The sequence below is a fragment of the Anas platyrhynchos genome, chromosome 7, assembly GCF_047663525.1.
Source record: "Anas platyrhynchos isolate ZD024472 breed Pekin duck chromosome 7, IASCAAS_PekinDuck_T2T, whole genome shotgun sequence".
In the NCBI taxonomy this organism is placed as follows: Eukaryota; Metazoa; Chordata; class Aves; order Anseriformes; family Anatidae; genus Anas; species Anas platyrhynchos.
Window position 1 is genome coordinate 36,260,082 of NC_092593.1, and position 27,623 is coordinate 36,287,704.

At 42.7% G+C, this 27,623-nt stretch overlaps 2 protein-coding genes across 5 annotated transcripts in view; both read right to left on the reverse strand.

Annotated features, from left to right (window-relative positions):
* Positions 1-473: 473 nt before the first annotated feature.
* STAT1 (signal transducer and activator of transcription 1) lies at positions 474-22,423 on the reverse strand. 3 transcript variants are annotated; one of them, XM_027460934.3, is made up of 24 exons: positions 22,265-22,423; positions 21,716-21,844; positions 20,946-21,090; positions 19,655-19,753; positions 17,707-17,802; positions 17,448-17,526; positions 16,462-16,553; positions 15,711-15,862; positions 15,254-15,412; positions 13,906-13,998; positions 13,349-13,408; positions 12,153-12,182; positions 11,977-12,070; positions 11,073-11,114; positions 10,495-10,578; positions 10,227-10,325; positions 9,590-9,725; positions 7,755-7,810; positions 7,259-7,353; positions 5,493-5,632; positions 4,196-4,381; positions 3,555-3,630; positions 3,043-3,118; positions 474-2,430 (listed from the first exon to the last, which is right to left on the reverse strand). In XM_027460934.3, the coding sequence occupies exons 1-24, from the start codon at positions 22,339-22,341 to the stop codon at positions 2,407-2,409; spliced, it is 2,319 nt and encodes a 772-aa protein (XP_027316735.1). In that variant the 5' UTR covers positions 22,342-22,423; the 3' UTR covers positions 474-2,406. The 3 variants fall into 3 exon arrangements, with proteins under 3 accessions (XP_027316735.1, XP_027316734.1, XP_071896603.1); XM_027460933.3 differs by having other exon boundaries at positions 3,016-3,118; XM_072040502.1 differs by lacking the exon at positions 22,265-22,423 and adding an exon at positions 22,104-22,223 and having other exon boundaries at positions 3,016-3,118.
* Positions 22,424-23,638: 1,215 nt separating this feature from the next.
* The window catches only part of STAT4 (signal transducer and activator of transcription 4), a 40,887-nt gene continuing 36,902 nt past the window's right edge, over positions 23,639-27,623 (reverse strand). For both annotated transcript variants that reach the window (XM_072040507.1, XM_072040506.1), the window contains exons 22-24: positions 27,104-27,170; positions 26,474-26,582; positions 23,639-24,679 (exon numbers count right to left, since the gene is read on the reverse strand). In XM_072040507.1, coding sequence (XP_071896608.1) covers positions 24,653-24,679; positions 26,474-26,582; positions 27,104-27,170 — 203 coding nt within the window. In that variant the 3' untranslated portion in view covers positions 23,639-24,652. The remainder of the gene's footprint in view (positions 24,680-26,473; positions 26,583-27,103; positions 27,171-27,623) is intronic.

Consider the following 27,623-nt stretch of genomic DNA (forward strand, 5'->3'; position numbering starts at 1 on the left):
TTCTGTGTGACTGCCATGGAAATACAAGCCTCTGGTCAGGGGGGAGGCTGTCCAAGAAAACCTGCTCTGGTCATTTCCGTTATGCAAAGCTTATAAGAAATAAGAATTAATTAGCTGTTCTAGTTGTTTGTTTGTTTTAATCTACACTTCTAGAGCTCTCACTTCCTTTGCTTTTTGTTGATGCTGAAATTCTTAAGTGGATCGGCCATATGCTCTCAGAGCTCTAGCCTTCCTTTGCCTACTCCCCAATCCTTCACCTCACCCTTTTATTTATTTTTTTTCTGGCTGTGTAAAGTGATGTGTAAAAGCCTGAGTCATGAGAGAAGGGACTGTGTCACCTGATAGCCACAGAGAAAAACGATGCACTAGTGGGCCAGCTTGATAGATCACAAAGTTCAGCGGTAGGTCAATTATTTTGAAACATACAGTACTGACAGGCACAACATTATTAGAATAGAAATAGCCAAAACCCATGAAGAAGGACACTTCCATTTATTTAAAATGGCAAAATAATGCTCCATTGGAAAAAAAAATGCTTTGGGACTACTGGCCATGTAAAGACAAAGTTATGAATAAGGCTGTTTTAAGTCTCACAAGAAAATTTGGTGGCTAAAAACTGAAGTTTAAAAATAATGCGAGTAGACTGCTGCATATAGAACATTGGTACAAGGTATAGCTCGGAGAAAAAAATACCTGATCCTATATTACAATGAAGGCTCACGTTCAGCTATTCATGCTAAGACTAAAGCATTAGGTCACCAGTTGTGATATTCTGTTAGCCTCAGTAACCTAGGGTACCAAAAGTAAGACAGTTTAATAATACTTTCCATTTAAGTACATACTTGGCTTGCTGTAGGCCCTTCCAATTTTCTTTCCCTGGAGCTTTTGCAGGGGTGGGTTGGTCTTCCTGGGCAGAATGCACTAAACTGAACTAGTTGGTTATTTCCTAAGAAGCAGCCGATCAATTCAGCATAGCTGGATGGTTGCAAAGCAGCTCTGCAGTTCCTGAGCCACGTTGGTCACTGCTGCCCTCCCAGGCACTGGGCAGGGATAGCAGGAGGGCCAGAAGCTGCACTAGCACCTCTACCTGAATACAGGCGATCCAGCATTCGTGTCCTGGAGCCCTTCTGAGTGGCTGCAATGCTAATTAGCAGTCTGGACTAATACCTGCAAGAGTCCACTGCTTAAGACAACTTTGCATCCTAATTGAGTTGTTAATTATCTTCAAACATGCTGAAAACCAAATCTGTTCCTCCTCTGACAGAAGCACGATTTTATGCCTTAGGTACTAAAGATAGCATACCCTGCTGCTATTGCTCAGTATAGTTTTTCACTTTCCTGTGCCCTCTCCCTAATTGCAAACTCACTTAGCAAAGCTTGTTGAGTCTTCCAGCTCTTCAGCAATTAAGTGCCCAGTTTCATAGTACAGGAGAAAATTAAGTTCCATTCCACCTGGTGTGTTTTACTGTAAAAGCCACCAGTGACCGGATCCTCACTGTGGTTAATTAAGCACAGTGAGTAAAAACAAACCAATTTTTTTTTACTCTAGGTTCTTGTTTTGTCTGATAGTGCTGCCAGCCACTGACTGCAATCTGCAAGCTTTAGGCTTGATTGTATATGTTGAGCTGCAAGCTCAGTATGTGCCAATAGAGCTTCAAGGTGTTTTTCTAAGTGCTCTTTATGTGAAAGATTGTGCAAAACATCCTACCCAAGAAGATTCTGCTGTAAGAAACAAGCAAAAATGAACGTGGATAACTTTTTTTGGCTTACATTTTCCTGCAGAGCAGTAAGCCATGCTTCTATAAAAGAAACCTAGGTCAGACTTCAGTATTATACAGATTCAGTGTGGAATGCATACCTGCAGCACATTTCTCTTCTCCCCTTTCTGTGATGCAGAAAAAGATTCAAAGCTGTCAAAGTTCTTCAGAAGCAGAAGGTGCAAGCGTTCTGAACAGAGAGTCTCTGCAAAAGAACTAGCTTTCCTCTGAAATCCTTTCATGTACAGCCAACTCCTTTAAATGTTCCATTTACCAAATTCACTTAAATGTACGTTTCTCCCCCTCGCTCTTGTGAGGACCCCTCATTCTTATCCTTCTCTCTTCCTTTGCCCTGGCACAGTATGCTGTCACTGGGACGTTCTTTAATGAAACTTAAAAATTGTGTGTATTAAAACTGAAAACTTTAATGAAACCAAAATTGTGCGTATACGGAGCCTACGCAGACTGCTGTTTGTATTCCCACTAGTTAAAAATTGCTACCGTGGACCTTCGGGTTGAGAAACGTATGCTTTGAATTACCCAGGGCCTTCCCAAAGAATTGGAGTGAAGCTTGTCACCAAGTCATTGACTGTAGAGCAGGATGCATAAGCTAATCAGCTGGTTAATGATGCAGTCAAAAGCTCAACCTTTAAGTTGAATATGCTGAACACATCTGCAACAAGGAAAGGACATGTCAATTACACAAGCTCAGAAAAGCCCCCGTGCTCTAAAGCCTTTGCTGACTGTGGAGCACAGTGAGGTCTTCCCCAAATACCCTAAGGTGTGACTCTGGTGCTCAAACTGCTGTGGGGTGGGTGTGGGTGGGAAAGTCATCCCTTAATTTAGCTTTATTTTTTTTCCCTTTAGCGTAACAAAAAGCTAATACAGGTCTGTTAACAGGCACTACCTTACAGGTACAGCAGTACCTACTCCAGCTTCCCTCCCTACCCCCATCGCCACATGGACGACAACATTATTATTCCTTCCTCCCTCCTGTAAGGGGAAGGGGAAATGTTTTGGAAGCTTTGCTTTGCTGTTCCTTCACACCTATCCCCACCGAAAAGTGGAAACATCAACTTAGAGCAACCAAGTTTAACTCTCAGTTCCCAGTTTCCCTTCACGTATTTGAAGAGAAGCGTTTGGAAGTGGCAGCTTGTGGCAGCTGGCTGATGTATTTTTGAATGGGGAGGAGAGGAGTGAGGGGAGGAATGCAAGTTTAGCTAAATCTTCCCCCAAAAGGCTGGTTTATGATGTGTACCACAGTGTCAATCTCCGCCGGACCCACCATCCGAGACACCTCATCGAACTCTTCAGGAGACATGGGCAGCAGATTTTCTGGAGACTGGAGCCTGGAGGGGTGGCTAAAAGGAAGAAAACAACAGGGATAAAGGATCAACCTGCACTGAAGAAGTCAGGCACAGCTGGGCTACCGTGGCTGGCTCAGAGTCCAGAAGTTCCACTCATGGGCTCTCTTGAGAAGACCTAGCCAAAATGTACCATGCTTTGCAAAGCAAGCGTGGCTTTCAGTGAACAACAGGAATACGTGGTGATCTACGTTCTAGTCGAATGAGCCCAACAAGTGTTTAAGAACTTGCTTTTCATGGCATTATTAGCTAGCATGACTGCCTACAGTTTTTTTTTGAATGTAAAAATGTCAATTGTTTCAATGACAGCAGTTCGTGAATGTGGCGTGATCACATCCTCAGAGAGGAAAGATTTGTTAGGGGCACCTTAAACATGAAGACAGGTGAACTACAGCTGGAAAATTATGCTCAGTTCCTAGCAATGCAAACTTACACTTCAGAAACAGAGATTAACTCGGTCTTGATGTAGCCGTTTCCCTTGGGACCGTCCAAATCCATAGGCTCTGGGGCTTTAATGAGAGAAAAAAAAAAAAAAAGCTTGTTTTTTTATCAGGTTTACCTCCCATTGCCATCTTTGTTCCAAATAAAGCTTGTGACCCTAATAATACACAGGTCTTGTGTATTTTATAGCACTATGGTTAGTTCATTTCACTTTTAGTCAGATTTTGCTTTTCCCTATTGACACTGGGAAATGAAACCTCCCCTACAGCTTCACGTACTGATCCACACAGCCAGTCTCAGTGTAGTGCAAGAGTCAAATATGACTCGTGCTTCCAGCTGTTAGTGGGAACCCACGTCTCTAAATACGCCACAGGCAAACAAAACTGAATTAGAGGGCCAGAGACATCTTTTTGAGCTGATCAGAACTTGTGTTGTTCCTCTTTAAAAACAGGTGCCTTAACCTACTGAAGCTCAGGTGCTTCTTCGTCTGAGCAGCACTCAAACACGGGTTAGGCTGCCAAGATGTTTGATCCAACTGCTGCCCTTCCCTTCTATGCCCCGGGAGTTACCCAGCTCCCACCCACCTCACGAACAGACACACTTAATGCTACATGAACCGTTTATAGCACTCACCCTCCTTAGGCCTAGAGTAGTATTTGCCAAAGGCATTGTCTTTGGGAATATCTGGGTACAGAAATCTCAGTGGGTTCTCAGGAATGTTCTCAGCTGCCATCACTTTGTAGTTGCGAATGATATCAGGGAAAGTAACAGCAGAGAGCTCCTTCTTGGTGTACGGTTCTACTGAATGGAACTGGGGCTCTAGAGGTGAGAAAAGAAATGACTCTTAAAGGTGGTTTCAAAGCTTGTTCTAAAACTGTCCAAAGCTGCAGGTCAAGTGAGCAAAAGGCTTACTTCCAAACTGAGCACACCAGTTCTGAGGGGTGCTCGTTGAAGCTGTGCTGCCTTACCCACCTTCTGCCAGCTGATGCCATTCAAGCTCTATTGCCTATTAGAAACTTTGACCCTAATACACCACTGAGGCTCTTAGGAAAAACAGAGACGCATAAAAGCCTTCTTGAAAGCCCCAAATGCCATCACCCTGTTTTATATTTTCAAAAACAAAAATTCAGTTTTTGGATGCCTCAGGTATGAAGGCAACAAGGAGAAAGAAAAAAGAGGTGATACAAGGACACTCAGCACTTGCTTCCCCAGCTGCTACAGGTCTTGGGCTTATCCAAGTTAAATGTCAGCTGCAGAATCCTGGCAGGTGGGGTTGGTTTAAGCAGTGTGATAAGGGAGGTTATATCTTCTTCCAGCTTTAGAGCCTCTAGGCTTCCTTGAAAGATGGTGAGAGAAGTGGCCTGGCTCGTGGTGGTGTCAAGCTGTTTGTCTGACCATTCCTGGAGGAAGGAGAACTGCAAGGAAAATGAGGTAAGCAAATACAAGGCTCATCTGGGAAGAATAAGAGAAGGAAGGAACAAACCAGACAGACAATGAGTTAAAGAAAGATGTTCAAGAAAAGAAGTTGCATACAAGATGAAGTAGGGCAGAGAACAATAGTCCAGGGGACTGAATGAGGCTGTGGTGAACAATTCCCAGGAGAGAAAGAGCTGGTGGGGAAGGTGATACAGGGCTAGAGAGAGGGAGAGAGGCACAGGTTTGTGTGTGTCTGTACACAGCCCAGGTGGTTTGTCCTCAACAAACTTCTACGTTAGAAGCAGTACCGGGGAAGTTTTAATAGTTCTGCTTAATCAATTGCATGGCTTATGAACTGTACCCAGTAAGGCAGGGATCTACTGTGGTTTGTGGCCTGTAGCTGTCTGGGTGGTGAATTGCATTGGTTCTCTGCGTGAGAGACAAGCATAAAAACTAGATGTTTTGATGTAAGCATGTGTTTTGAAGATCAAGGTGTTCTCTGTTACCAACTTACCATTTTGAGATCCTTCTACCCAAGTAAACGTGATTGCTCCCTCTCTGCTGCTCTCACTGAACCTCAGTAAGAACGTTCCTGGACTCTGGTCCTTCAACAGAGCGCGCTCCTTCTCTTTACTGATGAATCCCATGATGCAGCTGTAATGTCAAAAAGAAAAAGGCTGTGCTGGTCCAGCTAGGAAAACTAAAAAGCTTTTGTCACTTTAAAGAACTGAAGTATTTATGAGAGCCTCATAGAAAGCTTTGTCCTGTAACAGCTGGGAGGCGAGCAGGGCTGGAGCTGCCCTGTGGAAGCCATGAATCACCTCTGCTCTTCTCATCACTCCTCCTTTTGCCTGGTGGCTTCTCCAACCATTTTTCTGAGCTCACAATATATACACATATGTGTATTTTCTATCAAAAGTAGGCTGTGGAGATAAAGTCAAGTTATGTGTACGCAATATGGTCAAATGCTAGATAGCAATTTTAACTTTAAAATTGTATTATGGATCAGTTATTTTTCCTCTTTGGCTGATGAAACAAAGCTTGCTAGCTACCAGATTGCATCCATACATTTGAGTGAGGCATTTTATTCCTTGTGCATGTCTTCTAGATCACTTGTTAAGCTTGTGTGACTTCTACCACAAAAATACATTATGCTCGGCACATTTTTTGTGTGGAAGTAATATGAAAAAATACAAAGTACTTTGTTAATAAGAACAAAATTTTGAGAAATAGCTGTGCTTCTGTGTATTGCTAGGGAAAATACTCTTTGCATAGTCTACTAAATAAGCATGATTTTGTTTAGAAACTTCAGGTGTCTTATTCTGTCTTCTAAATAGCGTGCTGTATGTAACAGATATGTTCTGTGGGTAAGAAGTGTACTCTGTGTAACAAGTCTTCTGCCTTCCTATCCCTCACGTATGAAGAAAGGCAAGTGTTCTTGTAGCTTTAATGCTTAGCAATGTGCATGCAAGGGGAGTCTGTGAAGTTGTGTTGTGGTCTTGTCATCCACCCATTTTGTTTTTGGCAGTACAACAAGTTTTAGACTGAACTTCTCTGGAAGTAGGAGGTAATAATTTGAAGTCTGTTGAATGCAATAAGAGCAAGGCTGCAGACTTGTGGGATACTCCGCAGCACGCGAGCTGTTAACAGCATTTCATAATGTCAGAGCCTAGCTTAAATAACCAACTAGAGTGCACAGTTGTCACTGTGGTCGGGCCTGTTTCTGGCAGAAGTTACTTCTGAAATCAGCAATACCAGAACTCAAGGTTTGCTAAAATAGTATTAGAGGATAAATGGAACTCATTTTCAATTTTGCATGGTCTTACTACTCCGTTGGTAAAGCCTCCTTTCTGCACTGGTATTGCAGACAGTCTGGCTGCTGCCACCTACAGGACACTCACAAGTACTGTTTGTGGGTATCTTTTTTTTTTATTTTTAAGATGGACGATCACTTTATGTGTTATACTTTGTTGTACTTTAGTCTTCCCTGATAAATACAAAAGAGGCTCTGTTCTGTGGTGTGGGAAGAACCTGCTTATGGTGGAAGAGACTCTACTTAAAGAGGCGAAAAAAAAACCAAAACACTGAATATTCAGAGCCCTTCTCTTTCTGTGACTTCCTCACTGCTAGAAATTGGTTGCCTCAGGACTTTGTGAGTTGCACTCGATTTGATCCCAAGTGTCAGTACAAACAATCTCACAACCTGATGATGCGATTTTTAACCCGAGTGAAAGCTTTGAGGCAATGACCACACCTTTGTTAACTTCATTCAGGTCTTACCCATCATTCCAGAGACACAGGAGATGTTTCTTAATAAGCTCCAGAATTCCCTCAATCCACAGCCAAAAAGGGAAATTTTTGTCATTTATATTTTCCTGAAATTCAGAGGTAGGGTGGGGGGGAGGAGAATGGGGAAAATGAAGCATGAGTTTTGTTAAATGGAGAGGAAGCAAGCTCTCAGTCTCAGTGCTATCATCTTCCTGCTCTTGCATGTTTCTCCCCTTTTCTTCTCCATCACCCCCATATTCTTCTCTTTATGATTTTCCCCTCCTTTCTGTGCCCCTATTAAAGAACAACAGAAACTACTGGCAATGAGTCATGTGCTGAATCTTAAGGCAAGAGGCAGTGAGAGAGAAACCTACAGTACCCACAGATGTACCTAGTTAACTCTTGGGCAACTAACTATGCTGGTTTAAGAACACAGGACAGGATCTGGTTCTGGCCTGGGCAGGAATAAATAAATAAAATCCTCTCAGTTTTTAAACTGAGTTCATACCTTGCAGAATCTTGTCCAAGGAATAAGACCATCATGAGATCCTCCACTCGTTGGCCCTGAACAGAATAAATGGGCATCAGTCATGTTCCGTAAGGTACTTAAAAAGGCTGAAAGGAAGTGACTTAGAGCAGCAAGTTCTGAGTGGTAACTTGCAGCTCTGAAGTGGTGAGCTAAGAAAGGAAAGAAATGGAAAGCTACTGCAGAGAGCTTGCAGAGGCCCCCTCTGAAGAAGTTCACGGCATGAGACTGACCAAATGTGGCCCCCAGAGTGCAAGGCAAACCTTGCCTAATGGGAACTAACTCATTCTGGTCTTCTACACTGTACTACACCTAGTATGCACCAGTTAGTTCTCTTCCTGGAAGCACTTTGAAAAAAAATCTCTTCTACAGCAACCTGTAAGCTTTCTGTAGGAGTTGAACAGACCTTGCAACTTTTTTTTTTTTTTCCCTGAGATTAAGAACTTTTCTGTTCTCAGCTCTGGTGACTTGTCGGCTTTTAACCTAAGAACTCTGGCTCCTGGGTCCACCTCAGCCACGGGCTCTTCTCATTCCTGTTGTAATTACTCCCTCTCCTTGTTTTAATGTCAGTGTTTCATAATTGCATCAAAACGTCCAAGAAAATCCTATGCCATGACTACAGTAGCTTTGTGGACCCTGACGGTCTTCAGGACACAATTCTTTCCAATACAGGCCAAGCTATGAATTTCAATAAAGACAGAAATAATCTTTTCCCTCTCTTTTTTCTTTAAAAACAAATTGGGCTAAGGAAGCTTGTTTCTGATACTGCAAATATTAGAGACCAAGAGATCAATGTTCACATCACGAAAGCAGTAGGTGAGTTGTATCCTGGCACCCTGTTAGATTCTACATCCCCTTGCATTAAAGGATCCTGAATGCATCGTGTTCAACTTCGGGGATATTTTTTTTCAGTGGTGAAATAGTTTTAGCCGCAGAGATGAGACTTAAATAGCATCGGTACTGTGACAAAGATCTCTTAAGTTCTGAAATACAAGTTGACCATAGGAATGTCAGGGGTTGCTTTGTCTTCATTATGATTAATCAGCCTAACTAAAAGTCTGTAAGGACACTCATTTTTAAAGGTAACCTATTTAAATTAAGGAGATTGTTTTTTGTCAGATCTTATGTCTGGGAAATTAGGGAAAGGGAATTAAAGAGTCTGGAATGTTGTACTTGATACCTAAACTTCCTAAAGCCAAATCCCTTGAAATATAAATGCTTTCTGAAACCTAAGGAATAGGGGAATATACTGAACCAATGGTATTTTTATCCGGAGTCCACCATGCAAAGTCAGTAGCTGTGATGGGTACCCCATCTATCAGACAAACGGACCAGGAGTTTGGAGAACAAAACCCATGGCTGACGATGCTTTTACTAAGGATTCTGGCCTGGAAGACGTTTCATTTGTCATCTCTTAATAGTTTCATAGTGCCTGTGCTTTGGTATGGCAACTCTGTGTATGCAGCATAAACGTTCCCTGTAGCTGGGGACAGGTATATCAATACATGTTTTCTACGTACGTTTAGAACTCCTTCCACAGGCAGAAGTAGCTCCAGCTAGCAATGCCCTATTGCATGAACTCCTAGGATAGAACTGCAGATTTTTTTCATGACCTGACCTTCCTTTGCAAACTCTAAGAAGTGGAAAGCTAGAAAACATTGTATTGCTACAGTGTGATATTGTATAAGGGGAAAAGGCTTGAGAGGAAGTGAAAATTTAAAACAGATTGCAGAAAACATGAACTTGCTTCTATTCAAACTGGCCATCTGCTTGTTCAATGGAACTAAAAGGCTTAAAGTGGTAGAAGCAGACCATACCAAGTAGCTTCTCTCCCAGCATGCTCAACTGATCTGCATTAAGGCCTCTCTTTGTCACAGAGGAGAACTGCCAGCTCAGAACTTCGGAAAGTTTTGACCACTTTGCATAAGGTGGATTCAGAAAGAAGGACAAGTTCTAGAATGGAAGGGAAAAATACAACGTACAGTTAGTAAACATTAACTTTGGAATGCCACTTGAATTCATGAAGGTGCAGTGCCTAAACAAATGCAGATGTGAGAATGGATGTCAGCTTGAGACAACCCTCAAAACCGGACTGCTACTCTGATGGGGACTCTTTACTGGGAAGAGCAGTTTCTGGGACTCTGCTTTGGGTAGGTCTTCTCCTAGTGGGTCAGATTGCCAGATCCCAGGGTTTGCATTTTTGCATGTTTATTTGGCTTATCACTGTGTATACTGAATACAATAAATAAATTCCCTTTGTGGGTTCCAAACACTGGGTAGGGTAGGGTCAGTAAGTCATTCTGCCTCCCTTTCTATGCCCAAAAGCTGTTAGCAGTCATCTGCAGGGCAAAAATGTACCAGCCACTTGCATGCAACTGATGCTTAAAATCTACATTAATACAATTTCAGGAACTGTTTCCATAGAGGTAGAAAGGGTTTTTGTTTTGCAAATACCTTGGGGTCAGTAGACAGCATGTTGAACCATAAGATAGAAGCCCATCCGCTTGGAAGCTGGCTCACGTTTGAGATCACGACAATGGGAAGGGACGTGGTCTGAAAGGGAGACAGAAGGAAACACGTCAGACTATCCTGCATCCCTGCTGAAGTCCTTCTTTATAGTACCCTCAAACCTGTTTCCATCTTAATTCCCTGCTTGTACCGTTTTAATTGTCACCATAAGTGACAAAGGAAGCTAATTCCATCTCTTTCATTTAAGACATACCTCAAGGTCTATTACTAAGCCAGGCTGGCACAGCTGTGTCTCAAAACTCAGGGAGTGAAGTTCTTCTGTCACGATGAGAGGACCCTTTGAAGAAGGAAAAAATAAGAAAACGTTTCAGGGACTGAAAATCCCTGGAGGGGAGGGGAAGGGATTTATTATGGGAAAACCCTTTTCTCTGAAGTTGCTTGTTTTGGGACACTCCTTGCTCTGGACTTCAGAGATGGTTTACAGCCCCCAGTTAAGTGATAATGCTAACTTCCTGAAACTGCATATTATAATGGGTACTTTCTAAGCATCTCTCCTTTGCGGCTGCTACCAAAAGCCACAAAGATTTCTAATTGCTGGAAAGTCCTGTTAAAGCTAGATGCCAATGAGAAAGAGTTGAGAGGAATCATTCCGGCAGTAATTGTCATTTGCAGACATCTCCTACGTAGATAACTTCTTAGAAAAGCTGAACTCTACTGGTAGTCTGTCTCTGTGTGTTTCTTCACGGGGCTGAGTGCAGCATTGTCTTAAAATGTTTGAAGGTCATCTTGGTGTTGTGCAAAAGCTTTATGAACAAGGCTAGTGTTGCATACCTCATTCGTTCTGCTTCCTGCGTTTTTCTGTTCTTTCAGTTGCTGCAAACAAACAAACAAAGCTGTCACTCATTTACCTCTTTCACAACTGAAAGCAGTAGTGGATGCAAATTGCTTGTGTGCTCTAGCTGCTCAACTGCATGTCAACTTGCTGCACCAGTGTCTGATTCTGTTTGTTTCGAAGTTGTGAAAGCATTATAATGTATACTACTCTTTTATAAAGCATTCAGCCGTGAAAGCAGGTACTGTGTCTTTATATAAGAGGCCTTATAGCAACAGAAGCAGTATGAAATCAGCAAGGATCAGATAAAATACTGGTTTATCAAAAGTACACCTCTGAATTGAACAAAACTCTGAACACCTGTAGTGTACGTTCTGGACAGAGAAGGGAGACTTCTGTGTTATCAGGTTCAAGACTTCAATTTTTTCCTTTCCTGTTGTAATGATGAAACCAATCGGATTTACTTTGTAATCTGCAAATCAGGTGTCTTATAGTCTCTTGAAGGCACTGAATTTCTTGTAGCTGCTCCCTCTTAGACAATTTTCCTCTTCCAATGCCAAATACCTTTAAATTACTCTATGCTTCTCTGTCTATGGACCCTCCCCTGAAAAGCCCAAAAGAGTTCTAGGCTTCTTTCTCTTACTCCTCCAACATGCTCATTACAGGATAAGCTGTATGGCAGCAAATACTTGTCGTTGAAATAGGGCCAGAAAGGCAGTCAGCAAGAAGCATTTCAGCTGAACCAGGCCAAAGATTTTGAAGAGATGTTTGTTCACAGTTCCTTTTTTTTTTACGAAAGTAAACGCTGACTTCTTCAATAATAAAAGCAAATTGCCTACTTCCTACCACGCCCTCTGCCCACACAATTAAATGGATGTGTCAATGAAAGAAAAAATCCCCTACCAAATGCCTGAACTCTGCTGCTAGACTTCCGTTAGTAGATTCTTCCATGTTCATTACTTTTGTGTTTGTTCCCAGAATATTAAATTTCCTGAACCTTCACAAAGAAAAAAGAATTAGAGGTCTGAAATCCATTGAAAGAACCCAACATTAGTATATCAAACTGTGATGCTACATACCCTTTGACTGAGTTCTTCTCGCTTACATCTCTGTCAAAAAAAAAAAAGATAAAATCGTCTAAAGATTCTGCCACAGACACAGCAAATCTGTTTTTTAATAGCCAACTGAGAACTGCTAAAATGCTTCTGTGAAATCTGTTGTGCAAGAGAGTCAATTGGTTCAAGCAGTCAAAACAAACATTGCCTTACACAAGCTATCTTTTTACCGAGGTTCACTTTTTTTTTCATGGGTGCCTAGGTTTTAACTCTTGCTCTGAAATTCGACACACTTCCTATAAATCTGCTTTCAAACCATATCACTTGTTGAAGAAATCAGTGCACCAATTAATTCAGTTCTCCCACCACTCACAATTTTACTGAATTGCTTTATCTGGTACACTTCTCAAAGCCTCTGCTTCCAAATAAGAATTTCTCTTCATCCACTCCATGCTAGTTTTTGGAACCTAGAGCTGTTTCAAGTGAAAAGAAAGGACCCTGAAGACTCAAATAGGAAGACGAATTCCTTTTGTGCCTTTATAGCCACTGTTGTGACTTAGGAGAGTCTGTTACACTTCCATGGCCTTAAAGCAAGTGTTAAATTCACCCAAACTATGTCATTTATAAAGAGCTGAGCTTGCTTGTGCAAGTTCAGGTAGAAGCCATTATCTATTACTCTATGATCTCACTAGTTGAAAACATGTTAAAGGGAGAAAGTTTATACCTCTAATGCAAGACAGCTTTAGGATTGCCAGAGTCCTTACTACGGGCTGTCCAAAACACAGGGTATTCTAAAGACAAACTGAAAAGCAGGGAAGCTGTATGTGCCTGGAGACAGAGTTCAATTCTATGCTTTCAGCTCTGCTTTCTGTGCTAGCACAAGTGAAACATCCGCAGCAGAGAAAAGTGGTTCAGCAGTGCACATGCTGACCAAGCGCTGTTCTGTGCCCAGGCTGATCTAGCAGTAGCGAGCTTTCCTCAGCACACGTGAACATGGCTGGCAGTAAGAACTGAAGGCCTTCTGTCCTTTGTAACATCTCCCAAAACTGGGGAGAAAGACTTAGACTAAGGGTGTAGGGGAAGGATGTGCCTATTGTGATGGAGAACCAGCCTACTCCTGGCCTACTCCAACACTTACTTAATCTGGCTGCCTTCTGGATTTCTGAACATGAGGCCTGCTTTGCTTTCTCATAGAGAAGAACGAGAAAAATACAACATACTTATCAAACAAAACTTTCACTTTCAGGTTGTAGTTCAGTTCCTGCAATTTCACCAGCAATCTGCAAAGAGATTTAAAAAAAAAAAAAAAGATGACTGCAACTACAAAAGACAGCTGCTCTGATGTAGTGCTGCTTATCACAGGTGTATCTGAGCAGCACAGCTCAGGAACATGTATGGGCCCCAAGCTCCCTCTGTACAAGGTAACGTGCACTGACAGTATAAATTAGCAGTCTGTAGAACCGATCCCAGTTCCTGCGTTAGAGGTAAAAATAGATTGGCAAATGAGTTACTTTGCATGGAAAAAATAGCCTGCATGTATCTGATCTACTATCTGCTTGTATTTCTCAGACACTCAATTGTCACCACACCTGGTAAAGGGTAAAACCTGAATGCAAGTTAAGCTTAGATAGCTTAACATCCCCCTGCCACTTGGCACTTTGCTCATCCCCTTGACCTCAGCACTTGGGCTACTGTGTAATGTGTGCCATCCCCCCAGCTGTAGGAAGCCAACAAAATGAAAAACTCCCTGCAAAAGAATGGGAAGGGAAAAACATACCTGAGCTTCACAGTGAACTGTACGCCTGTCTTAAGGACTAATGGCCTCTGAGGGTGGGTTGGCATGCAAGGCTGTCTCTCTACCACGAAGGAGCTATGGGAAGAATAGATTAAAGGCAATTTGATTTATCAGTGTTTTCTTTAAGGTATATGAAGCTACATACAAAACAAATTTCAAAAGAATGATGATTTCCTAGTAGTACTGCCCACTAATTCATTCTGTTTCAATGGATACTGAGTTCTGTGTGGCTTTTTTTTTTTTTTTTTGCTCGTTTCAGCAGGCCTAGGAATGTTTAAAGTGTAAAGTGACTTTGTGAGCCATTCGTGCATTTAGGAAACACAGCCCTTAGGTAGGATGGAGTGCTATCTCAGACTTCCCTGAAATCAAACTGTGTGTAAACACTGATGCAACTCACATAATCCAAATGACGAGTGTTGCTTCACTTGCTATTTTCAGCTTGCTAAATTCTTATGCTTGGTGTTGTAACACACACCCAAGAGCTAGATAAACTATCTGGGGATTCAGTGAGGGCTACCTGACACCACAAAGGAAATTCCTGTACAGATGCACCCCAAACTGTGTCTGTAGGTGCCTTTTGTAGGCACAAACCCTAAAGTGTTTCTATTAGCAAGTCCTAGGCAGGGGGGAGATGCTTCCCTCCACTGTACTTGCACATGAGAACTTACAGCAGCTCTTTCTTGTTGCAATATCCGTGTCCTCCAATTGAAAGCTAGTGGTCGAGGCGCTGAATGGCACTTTGGAAACCCAAGTCTCAGCCCCTGCACAGGGGGTTACGTGCTGGATCTAAGGCCCTGCTCTTATCTGCAGCATGAGTTGTCACGTACTGTATGCTACAGAATGGGACTTGGATCTTACACGTAGCATCTACCAACTACGGTAACTTGCATCACAGATGCTAGAGGGTAGGGCTGGCCTCCCTATGTTGGAGACAGACAAGATGCATCCAGACACAAAAGGGTGGAGAATCTAGTGTGTATTTATCTTGGGCACAGCTTGGTGGGGCTGGATTCACAAGGTGGCTTGTAGGGCTGCAGCTGAAATCAAGAAATGGATTGACAGACGAGGAGCTTCATCTATGTAATTAATGCATGTTGTAGCAAGCTCCTGCTGACTTACAGGATGACAGGTCACAAACCCTTTCCACAGGCCTAAACCTGTGGAAAGGTGAAGCAGGATAAATCTCAAAAAAATGGTTACTTAATGTTTGTAACAAACATAGGAAAACCTCAGAAAAGGCAAAGTTAGTGCGCCTGAAATCCTGAGCAAACAGAAGGGAAGATTCCATCCATTCATTCACAGTTGCAAAAAGACCCTTCTTGTCCGTTACCTCTGGATAAGCTGTTTGAAAAGACTGTGTGTTCGGTCCTGCAGAACTTGTTTGTTTTTTGTGATGGGATCAGGGTCGTAAGTAAGCTTCTGCTCCAGTTCCTCAAGCTTTTTGAGCTGCTGCCGAACTTGCTGCAGGCTTTCAGCAACAATGGTGAACCTACAATTACAGGGTGTCATTACTTTTAGCATGGTTTTTGTGTTGTAATAATGCTGAGACACCAGCGAGGTAACTGTCTCTAAGGAGCACACAGTACACAAAGAACACTTTTGCATTGGAAATGTGGTGAAGTGTAAAAAAAAAAATAAAATAAATAAAAAAAAATCAGTGACATGTAGTTACGCTGTGACAGAATGAAAGCATGTAACATAAATAATCAGCGTATTTGACAGATCTGGTGCTCCTTCATAACATCCTTCAAGTGTTTGGCCAACACAGTCCTTGTCTGGAGACTTACCAGTTCTGTAGCTGGTCAAGGCAGGCATTGGGTGGGCCACCAATACATGCAGTCTGTTGCCTGTGTTTCCACTCCACCAGCTCCTCATTAATGAGAGCACTCTGTGTGTGCTCTGTGGTGTTCAACAGCTGTATTATCTTGTTCACCACTTCCTATAGGGAATGTTAAATTACCCTGTTTATTAAAAATCTTTAATACAAAAAATCTAAGTGCTGTTTTAGCTAGTGCTGTGTCTTGTAAAACTTTGCAAGGACCTCAGAGTAATACTTTCTACCAGCAGAAGATGTTTCCCATAACATCTACTTCTTTTTAGCTGCAGTATTTGCTAGATTAAGTGGAGAAATGATGCATATTCAGTATTCCAAAGAGCCAGTGTCCCAAGTGTATATTTGGGACGACCCAGTGCTTGCTGGAGACTTCAGCACTGCAATAAGAGTGAGCAGCACACTTAACTAAAACATAGCTGTAAATATCTTAGTTGCTTTTTCCTCAAAAATGTGATTATTGATACTGCGTTAATTCCTCTCGTTCTTGTAGCTTTACCTAACAGTTTGATAAAGAAAGGTCGCTAGAAGAGAAATATAACTGCTTAGTGATGTTCTAGATTTCCATGAAGGATTGAGCGAACAAAATCCAGCTTGAAGTGAGAGCAGAAAAAAATTGCTATGATTTGATAAGTCAACCTAATGAAAACAAACATGCATTCAAAATCAAGTGCTGTTGCCTTCTGAAAAGAAAACTAATGCACTACCTTTCTCTTGATGTCAAGTAATAAGAACATCTTCTTGAGATTCATCTGTTCTTTCTTATATTCCTCCTGTGACACACCATTGGGCTCATGCTCTGTAAAAATAAGTCCAAACTGTGAAGCTGAAGCTAAAGAACAGCAGCAGGCCTTGTGAGAACAGAGAAGTAAGCAGGGGGTGAGGGAAACCACCGAGGAAGAGACTCACATGGCTAATGTCAACTGCAGTATATCTGTAAAGTTTAAGGGAGGAAAAACTGGGCCATCTACATTTTTTTCTCCTTTTCTTTCTTTTGAAAGGACTCTCCACTTAAAGCATCAATACAAGGCAAAGTACCTGATAGGAGTTTGTTTTTGATGTCATTATTTTAAGTGGAGTTCTTTATGTTCTGTAGATGCTGATTTTTTTTCTCATGCTGACATGAATCACTCATGTTACCTAACCTGGCAACTAAAGTTAACTTGTACTTCAAGGGAGGATATTTATAGCCTTCTGAGAGAAGCCCATGCTGATAGCTCCCATACAGCGGCCCCACTGACCTTAAGTTAGAGGCTCCCATCCACTTGTGGAAGTGCACCAACTACAAAGACCAAGACTAAGGCTCAAGGTAGTAGTCAGCCCTCTTCTAGGGGCTAATCCACTGTAAATTTGTGTTGGAAACCGAAGGGTCTTTTGTTAGTTTGTTTTGAAACTAAGTCCAAAAGATCTATATAACGAACCCTTTGTGTTCAGAGTCTATAGTGTCTGCTATTTCTAGGGGCAAACAGAAGTCAAAGGAATGCTGCATTAGCAAAAAGGCTCTCTTCTAAGAACACATCACGAGAATCCATTTTGGGGAATTTAGGTTTCAGCATAAGGCAGCACTGATGAGGGAGGGACGTGAACAGTAAGTTTGGCTGCATATCATGTAGCTTGGCTTCCTGACATACGACAGGAGGGTTTACTCTTCCGAACTGCATGCAATAAGGCACGTTCTTGATAAATTACTCACCTCTGTTTTGCAAGGTTTTACATTTAAAGTCATATTCATCTTGCACGTCCTCTAATGTCTTGATGTCTTGTTCCACATCCTATGAAGTGTAAATGAAGGTGGCCACAATTACTCAATATTTTCCCATGACAGAGTTTAAAGCCAATCACCTTATTTTTACTTGTCACTTTAAAAAATCTTTTATGCACTGGAAGCTTTCCAATGTGCGTGAATCGATTTAAAACTGCTTTAAATACAGCTGTAATCGTACTATACTTACTATAACACTGTTTTTTATAGCCTTAACTTTCGTGTCAAGTTCCTTCTGTTTGTCCAGCATCCCAATCACGGTGTTCTGTACGCTCCCCACTTCCATCTGAGGGAGGCAAGTAGAACAAAACCAGAAATCAAATCTGAGTGAACCAAGAGTAGAGGTTTTTTTTTGTTGTTGTTAATGCTAGTTAGCAGCTTTTGTTAACAAATAGCCTCACAAAGCATTACTTATTCTCATAAGTTGTAGCAAGGTTTTATAGAAGAGTTCAAGTGATTTTGCAAGGACCAGGGAGGATTAAGAAATTCTTTTTCTGTGGTGATGCTGCATTTTTCATTATACCAATGAAAAGCTATAAACACTGTTTTCTTTGCACAAATCCATTCTCCTATTTTGCTTATTTTAATGCATTTTTCTAAATATATTCCAAGAAAACAACCGTGCTGAAGGCTGGATCACATCTATTTTAAATGTTAGATTCATCCATTCAGGCAATGGGGAGAAAAAGGCTAAGAGGGAGAGCAAGGTAGCTTGGTGTACAGGCCAATGGGATAACCTCTTATGTGATTTATTTTTCCTACAGGACAGTAAAATACATTTTAGATCTCAGTATAGCTCCTTTGAAAGCTGGAAGCTTATGGCAGTACTTCACTCAGCAAGAGTTGCAGTAATTTGAAAGACAGGATTTTTGTTCCACGTGTAACGGAAGGGACCTTGAAGATCACCTAGCTCCAACCCCCCAAATCCAATCTAATACTATGTGTATTAGACATGTATTGTTCCTCCAGTGCAGGTCAGCTAGAGAATTTGGCTATAAACTGGTAAAGGTTCCCCATCAGAGCCTTAATCAGGTCACCAGGGCAATCTGAGCACACCCTAATATAGGGGATGTCTTTGTTTTTTTATGATGCTTACAATTATGCTTGTTTTGGAAAATGAGAACCTTTACTAAACTTATTGGAAAGCAGAGGTAGGGCATGGTGTTTTACATAGTGCCAATGGTAAGTACAGGAAGATTTGTTTCTTTTTCTAATTTGGACCAGCTGGCATGCTGGAAAGGCAGTTCACGCTTTTGTGTCATGAGCCAGAACAGAAACTGACAGCTGTACTACAGCTACAAGGTATTTGGGAGTGGCTTTGCCAGAGTGGCTTTTTAGGGAAGCTATTTTGGACACAGTTGCATTAGGCCCATTGTTGAAAGCCAATGTCCCAGCGTTCTCGAAAGCTTGTTGTAAAGGCAAGTATTTCAGTATTGGAACTTACATGTGCTTGGTTAGTCATCACTTCAGTACTACATAAGTGGATTACATCTAGCTACGCTGCCTGCACAACTTTCCCTACTGCAGGATTTTTTTGTGATACAGTTCTTGGAAAGGAAAATGTGACATGCATTGTTAGAACTGATAAGGAAGGGAGAAGTGTATAGATTTACCTATGGTTCAGAAGGAGGAAATGAGATTTTTTTTCTTTTTTTAAAACAATACTTGAAAGTAACTGGGCAGGGAGAATGCAGCATCGCTTTCTTGGAAAACCACCAAAGCTCAGCTGGTCAGTACAGAGTAAATTGGGAGTAAAATGCAGAAGAGAAAAGCTAGAATCTTGAAGAAATAAGGGAAGCACTGTTGATTAAATAGAAATAGTGCTTGATTTAAAAAAAAAAAAAAAAGAAAGAAAAAAGATAAGCACATCAGGTCATACTACAGAGGAATTAAAAATAATTTACCTTTTACATTACCAAAGGAATCAGAATTACTTTCTGGCCCTTTCTCCTCTGAATACTTCATACAGCTCAAACTAACCATTACGTGCCAGTGTTTACTCTTCCATCTTTAAAAGTCATGTTGCAAGGCAAAGCAGAAACAGCCTGTTTGCTCTTTGTCTTTTTCCTCTCTCTGTCCCAAATAATAGGAAAGGGCAGATAGGACTGCAGTAGACAGACATCCCAAGACTAACTTACCTGATTAGATAACTGGGCACTGTTCAATATTTTCCTTTCTTCTTTCAAACAGTTGTAGATGATCATTGCCATGTGTATTGGGTCTTCTTGGAAGTTATCCTGCCATTAGAGACAGGCTATTGTTAAAGTTCAGAAATGTAATCTCTCGTCTTTTCTTTAAACCAATTGGCAAAAAAGTTGTGAATTGAAGCCTTGAGGCACTGGTCATTGTTTGCTCCAAGACTACATGGAGTGCAACTGCTGCAACCATCTAAGAGAAGCGTTTTCTCTGCCTGTTATTTCTCTGTTGGCTTACAAAGAGACCGTGGGACTTGTCTCCAGCCCTTCTCCATTGTTTTGTGCCATTACTGGAAGAAGGCAGAAAATACACTGTAGTCCTAGAGACAGCTTCTCTTCTCTTGGGAGCCACCCTTCCATTCCTTAGAGATGGGGCTGTTCTGGCTTGGTGGGGGCAGCTCTTGCTTGAGGATGTAAAGGGGAGAGGTTTGCTGCCTCTCAGGAACACAGACAGGGCTGGACGCAAATTCAGTCTTTCTGCTTGACGCAGGTACCAAGCTGAAACATGCTCTAGGCTGAGTACTGCCTTAAGAGCTGCTGAGTTGTGCCAGCCCTCTTGGCTGAGAGGCTGGTCCTGTCTTCAGAAAACACTCCCCTGGGCACCGACCTGCAGTGAGGATAAGCTAAGTGTGTGGGAAATCGGATGTGGAGGAGGCAACTGTGGAAGATCCTCTGGCGCAGAGCCCTGCAGGGAGGACGGGCTGACTGGCTAAGGAAACTAATTAAGTCAAAGAATATGTTCTGCAGTGCCCCCGCTACCAATCACTCGGTCCATTTCTTTGCCGATATGATACATGCACAGAATTGTTGCCTAACGGCAGGTCCCCTGCTATTTGTTGTGATTCTGTAGCTCTATGGCAAGCATTTCTTCCGCTGTGTTTCTTCTGCATCTTCTTTTGTCTTGTTAGGACATGAAAGAAACTAACTGGGGAAAGCATGGGGTAAGTGAATGGCATCCATGCAGGTGCTCCAAAAAGATGTAGCCAACACCTTACTGACTCTACTTTCTGTTTCAACAACTCTCGAACTGCAACCGTACTCTTACTGAAACTAACTTTCTAACCATAGCCAATCTAAAACAGAGAGTAGGAATGTTTGAGTTCTGAATACTTAAATTCAGGGTTCTCAAACACTTTGTGAAAAATCCCTCCTGGCAGGGTAGTCTGCTTAGAGACATCCAATCGCAGTACTGAAGCCACTCAAGCAAATACACAGGCACATGTCCCAGGCATACCTGAAGGTTACGCTTGCTTTTCCTTATGTTGTGCTGCAGCAGAAAGTTGTTTTCTATCAAAAATCGACTGAACTGATCGTCGAGCTGTGACAGCAGGTCATGGAACAGCACCGTAGCAAAAGAGACGTTGTTGGCCGCATGTTCCCTGGAATGATTCAAGGCATGCTTGTGTTAAGTACTTCAGTACTTCCAAGCGGCGTTCAAGAAATGGGTGCAGGAGTACTTCACTATTAACCCCCAGCTCCAGTTGGGATATACGCAAGCAGTAAGAATTACCTTCAAACATAAGCCACTGTTACTCTCTCACCTTCTATTTCACTTTCCTTGACAGAGAAGCGTTCCCTTTCCTCAGGGCTACTGTTGCCACACTCTGTGCGGCTTCATTTACCTGTTCCATGCATTTCAGGAAGCTGAAGGTGACCCTGAGACACGTGCACATTGTTCTACAGTTCTAGAAACACACTCTGCAGAAGCTTTGGAAAAAGTACAAAGCACTGACTAGTGAGAGCGTGAGATGCCAAAAAACCTGATCTGTCTTAAAACAACTACTTTTGTTAGGGACTAAAAGGGATTATGAGATGGTACACGTTACCCTAAATAGGCTGGGTTCCTGCCCCTCTTTGGGTCCCTCAGCCACACAGCTACTGAAGTGTCCTACCAGCAAAGGTTTCCCTGGCAGCTCGCTTCCCAGCACACGCAGAGTTAGAGGCAGCAGCAAAATACGAGACCTGTTCTTGTCACGTAACCCAGAGGTCGTTTTGGGTGCTTACCAGTCCTGGTTCTCCAGCCACTGTGCCAGGTACTGCCTGATCTCCATGGGGAAGCTGTCATCGTACAGCTGGTGGACTTGCTCCAAGAACTTGGAGTCAAGCTGCTGGAGCTGGTACCACTGAGTCATTCTGGGGAAGGGAGAAAAAAAAAATAACAAAAAATAATAATCAGTGTGAGTGATTAATAGCAGAGTGGGAACTCAGCTTTTGGTTAAAAACGAAGGTGCAGGGAGGAGGAGCGCTTCCAGCCGAGAGAAGCGTGCTTTGTTGGGCGGCTGCATGGTGATATTGCACATTGGCTTTGTTTTAATTAAAACAATCGAGACAGAATGGTGAATTAAGGCTCTCAGTGCACTATTTAACGAAAAACAGCTCTGAGTGGAGTCACCTTTCCTTAAAAAACCGGCACTTTGTTCCCCTGCGCCCCTGGGGCAGCGAGGGGAGGGGCAGGACTTTGCCCGGCAGGCAGCACCTGGGGCCGCCCGCTGAGGGGAGGGAGGCGCGAGGGCCGTTAGCGACCGTTAGTGACCGTTGGCGGCGCGCACTTACCCGTCGGACGAGGCAGCCCCGCGGCTCCGCTCGCGCCCGCCGCCCGCGCCCACAAATAGCCGCCGGGCCGCGGCCATGGGGGCTCGCGGCGGGGCCAATGGGAGCCCGGCCCCCGCCGCGCCGGCCAATGGGAGCGCGCGCCGGAGCCCTGAGGCCCCGCCCACTCCCCCCCGTCCTTCCACGCGGATGGGAAGGAGCGGGGCAGGCGGGGGGGCGCAGTGCGCATGCGCGGCCCGGCGCCGCCCCCACGTGACTTCGCGGAAAGGCGGCCGGAGCCCGGCAGGCGAAACCGAAAGCGCCGCGCGCGCCCCCGCCCCCGCCCGCGCGCCCCCGGGCGGCCATCTTGGGGCGCGGCCGCGCCTCAGGGGGAGCCCCCTCCTCCAATTCCTCTTTTTTACCTCGCCTCACAGCGGCTGAGGGGCAAAAGTGGCGCTGCTGCCGCAGCTCGTTCTGCAGCTGCTGCTTATAATAAAGTGACTCGCTCCTGCGCCGTCCCCTTAACTGTTAATCGCGTTTTTAAAAGGACAATAAAAACTAGTGCCAAGCCCTGTTTTTCACAGTCCCGTCCAGCAACACAAAAAACTCGATGTTCACGCCAAGAACATCCAACTATTTAAGTTGGATCTCATGGGGAGCGGGGGCAAAGGAGAGAGAAACATTCCCGGGCTTGTTTCCTTCATCATGTTCCTCATGAGCTTGGGGTGGACGGGAGCCATTTGCCGTTTTGTTTCTGTTATGGTGGTGAAAATGGGTTGGAACAAACAGGCGTGCTAGAAAATGCAAGGCCAAGTTGCTGTTTCTTAAGTCTGTTAGCACAAAAAGACTCCCTCTTGTATCTTGAAGAATTCCAGGGATCCAACTTTAAGCCAAAATCTCTTTTTATTCATACTGGTCATATAAATTACAGATCTTATTAGATGTATATACACAATTGTTTTGGAAAATCATTTATACACGATGCTTTCTGAGAGAAAATAGGACTTCCTATCTGCAGCTAGCTTTGAATCAGCTCAGATTAGTCAGCTACAGAGAGGCATTTGTTCCTTTAAAGTCAGTCCAACGCAGTATTTGGGTGATGCATGGAATAATCTGTTTCTGTTCTAACAGCGATGTTCCTAATTAACATCAATACTGGGGGTGAAGGGGATGAGTGAAGTAGAGAAATGAAAGCGAAATCTGGGTCTAACTGACTCCATGTTTTCACCCTGGTTATCTGGTTTGCGCCAAGAAGAGTATAAATACTCTTGAGTACATACTCAAGAAGAGTATAAAGTGCAAATACATAATTGTTTGTGCGTTTTAAGAACTGCGTTAACCATTTACTCTGCACAGAAGAATTAGATCTTAATGAGGCTACACACATGAAAGACGGTGGCCTTTGGAATTACCAGTTTATTATTCCATTAACAGTTTTTAGGGATAGTATTGGAGGGGGAAAAAAAAAACACAAACCAAAAAAAAAAAACAACTCAAACAAGCAAGCATTAATCTATGCCTGAAGCAAATAAAATAAAATAAAAAGGCAGTATAAAACCAGTTATTCTGCTTACTAGGTAAGTTTCCAACAGGCATGTAACATTGTCATGTGTCACAACGTGCCCAGAGGTCAGAAGATGTTGCAGCTCTTCAGTAATTACTTCTTAAAACTGCCTCCCAGTCTGCATTTACCAGATAGTGTCCAAACCGTGTGTCAGATCAGCTCTTCTAGTTTGTAGGCTTTCGGATAGCGCCCAGGTACAAGAGTAAGTACTGCACACAGATTTACTTCCCCCCGAAAACAGTGACAGATTTTACTAACCCTGTCTTCCAGCTGCAAAAATGAAGGCAGAGCCGTTTGTCACCATAAGTTTTATGTCTGATCTCCTCATAGAACTCTCTCCTCTTCCTAGTCTTGCCTTCCTCTCTCCCACAAATTCTGCTGCAGTGGCAGATAAAAACCTATGCTCGAGGTAGTTCATCATTGGGAAAAAATAACCCCTGGATACCTATGGGACAATTGAACTCAGAGGGATGAGAATCTTAAATTAAAAATAGAAGCTAAACCAAGGGCATACAGAAAGATGGTTACTATTTCATGTAATAAAAACTGATTTCTCCAAACGCCTTAAAGTCTTTATTTGTCCTTATATGCTGTTATCAGAAGCGAAAAGTTCTGTTCTTACACTGTCATATTTACAGCAATTCTAAGGCCAGTAATTCTGCAAGTATTTATGCCTGCTGCACCCAACCGGCGTCAAATGACCCACAATCCAGAAAGGATTTGGCCTTTTATCAGTGAGGACAGCATTATAATGGTTTCCAGGAAATGCTGGTTTACAAAGATGATGAAGAAAATATTTTCCAGACTTTTAACCCATCCAGTGTCCACAAGATTCCAGTATATGGAGTTCAGTCAGTTGAGTAAGGAGAACTCAGCTGGAAGAAAAAAAAAAAAGAAAAAGGAAAAGATCAGTCTTAAGGCAGTTACTGCTGTTCATTCAAAAACAACTGCAAAGCAAACCTGCTCCGGCTCCTTTGATAACCTTGCTTCCTGGATTCAGTATAGTGCCAGCTCTTCACGTGGGTAGATTATGTTTTGTGAATTTGTAGGAATAAAGAAAAAAACTCCATATCATGCCTGTTCTCATTTAGGAGGGTAAATAGAGTGGAAAAGGGAGATCAAGAATGTTAAAATCTTCCAAAACTATCTTCTGCCCTAATTTCTAGCAGAGCTTGAGCACGTGTCTAGCAAGAGCCTCCAGAAATCCACCTACCATCTAGCAGTTCACTGAACTACTTCTCTAGTACCCTTAAAAACTGCAACGTGATTTTACTTGACTCTCCCGACTCATTGTGTAATCTTTTGTGTGGTTGTGGCCCCAGAATATGGTGACGATCACAGCTGGTTTGGAAGCTCTGGACAGAGCTGGTTTGAGAATTGTTGTGCGTGCTAAAAAGAAACCACAAATGTTTTGAACGTGATGTTAAACAAAAGTGAAGCCAACTTTTCTTTTCACCCCAGAAACGGGGAAATGCAAATACACACGTAGTTCACAAACGCAATTCGGAAGGTCAAAACTGTTTTAAATATACATGAAAATAAATGGCAGATGAGTGAGTATGGGAGCTTTTAACCCAGAATTTTCATTCAGACTACTACTTCAGTTTTAGCTGAAGAATCAGTTTGTCATGAGCACTACCAGAAAAATGGTGAAGAAGCAAAGGAGAATATTTTGCTCTTGATCAGATTTTCGGCTTGGTCTATTTTAAAGAATTCCTCTCTTGGTATGTGAAGTTTCACCAGGCTTCCAGACAGCCAAGGATCTGTTTTATTTTTGTTCAGTTCATAGATGAGGAGGAGAGTTTACAGGGAGTCATTCAGAGGGGAGTAGACAGGCTTTTAAGGACACAATCATTTTAAGATCATAAATCATCAAACATATAGGAAACTAAAAGCTTTTTTTTTTTTTTTTCTTTTTTTTTTTTTTTTTGAAAGGATGTTTTCTTTTAAAGTGGTTAAAGCCAAACCACTGCTGCGTTTCCTGATAGAATTCTGCTGGACAAATCCCCAGCGGGGAAAAATCAGCACTACTCTAAGCCACATGATTTTGACTTTGAAAGCTGAACTGATCTTTGGAAGCACAGAGCTCTGAACAACATTTCTACTTATTAGGAAAAAGTGGAGAATATTTTTAACAGACCATGCTGTGATCGATCCAGTATTTTACCAATCTGCCTCTGTAGTCTTAATGAATATGAGTTTTATCTGCTAAAAATGTGAGTTGACTTTTTAATTTTCTCATCCTGGTACCAGATATCAAAAGCGCTGAGGAGTTGTGTGAGTCTGCAGGGTCAGAAATGTGTCTGCTCCCTGTGCGGCTTTCCTGAGGAAGTCATGTCCTTTGTGTTGTCTACAAAATTACTGTAATCAATCTGCATTTGGCTTCATTTGTGCGAGAACCCTGAGACCTCTGAATTTTGGCACTCGTGGTTCGCTGGCCTGTGAGTTTGATAATTTCATCTGAAGCAGTGCTTCCAAGTATCTGCAGCACCCCATCCCTGCTCGAGTAGGAAATGTCTGCAGCACCGTTTCAGAACGCAACGCAGCAACTGCTAAAAGAGCTCGAGCGTTTTCCTAATGGTACAGCAGGCACTTTACAACCAGCACCTGCGTTGTATACACCCTGTTTGCTTAGCAGTAATTTAGGAGTGGAAATGTTTGCAACGTACAGCAGTCTCGATCACTGTGGGACTCAGGTGTTCTCTCAGCACCGCATAAACGCTCGGAGACATAGGAAGAAGATCTGATGGAGAATGTGGATCTGTAGAATCATTTAAGCTTAAAAAAAATAGAAAATGATATTAAAAGTAATGTAAATCCCACCGATTTGATGGAAGATTGCTGTGGAGCATGGTGGATCACTGATGTTGAATGCTTAATTGAGGCAGTTAAGCCTGTGCTTATTAGGCTTGCTGGTGGCCCTGGGAGCATACGCCAAGGACCTGGTGTATGTTTAAAAATGTAGGGAATAGGACCAAAGGAAGGGAGAGGTTAATCCTGACTGTAATATCAGTGGCTGGGGAGAAAAAGGGGAGAGTGGAAGATGATCTAGAGCAGCATACCATAAAGTCTGCATTCAGTTTTTACAAATGTTTGGCTCCATGCACAGGAAAAGCACTCTGGAAGTGAAGCTCTTTGCTTCCCTTGTCTTTAGCAGTCCTTGGCCAAACAAAAACTTACAATGCCTTGCTGTCCTGAACTATTTGACTGGCGGGAGGGAGCCAGGGAGAAGCTTGAAACAGGATGTAGGCGTAGTGAAAATCACACAAAAGAGTAATACATCTTACAAGGTTACTCACATTTTGGAGACTGGGATAAATACAGAAGGGACGTAACCTTTCACTCCACCATCTGAGGGCTTTGAGACTAAAAATCAATATTAGAGAGATTAGATGTTGCCTACTAATGCTATTATTTCTTTAAAATTGGTTGTGTTGCAGACCATAATATATTAAAAGAGAAATGACCATGTTTATGATTAAATAAGCAGCCATAAAATCAGGGAAATTCCTGAGATTAGTGTTTGGGTTCAGGTCTTAGTCACATAACTGGCTGTGTTCCCATGATGGGAAATAATCTACACCACCCTCCCCAAGTGTAATACAGCAGCTGATGAATGGGAGCTGCTCAGGGCTGCCACGGGGCCTGTGCTGTGACTCCAAAAGCTTTGTACTTCCGAGCCTCAGGATCTCGGTGCTGCAAATGCTTGCGTGGAGCCCTGTCTCTAGACACAGCTTCGGAGGTGTCTTTGGCTTGAAATTAAACGCATACATAATTTTTCAGAGGACTGGAGCATTAGGCAAAGTCCACTGCAGTAAG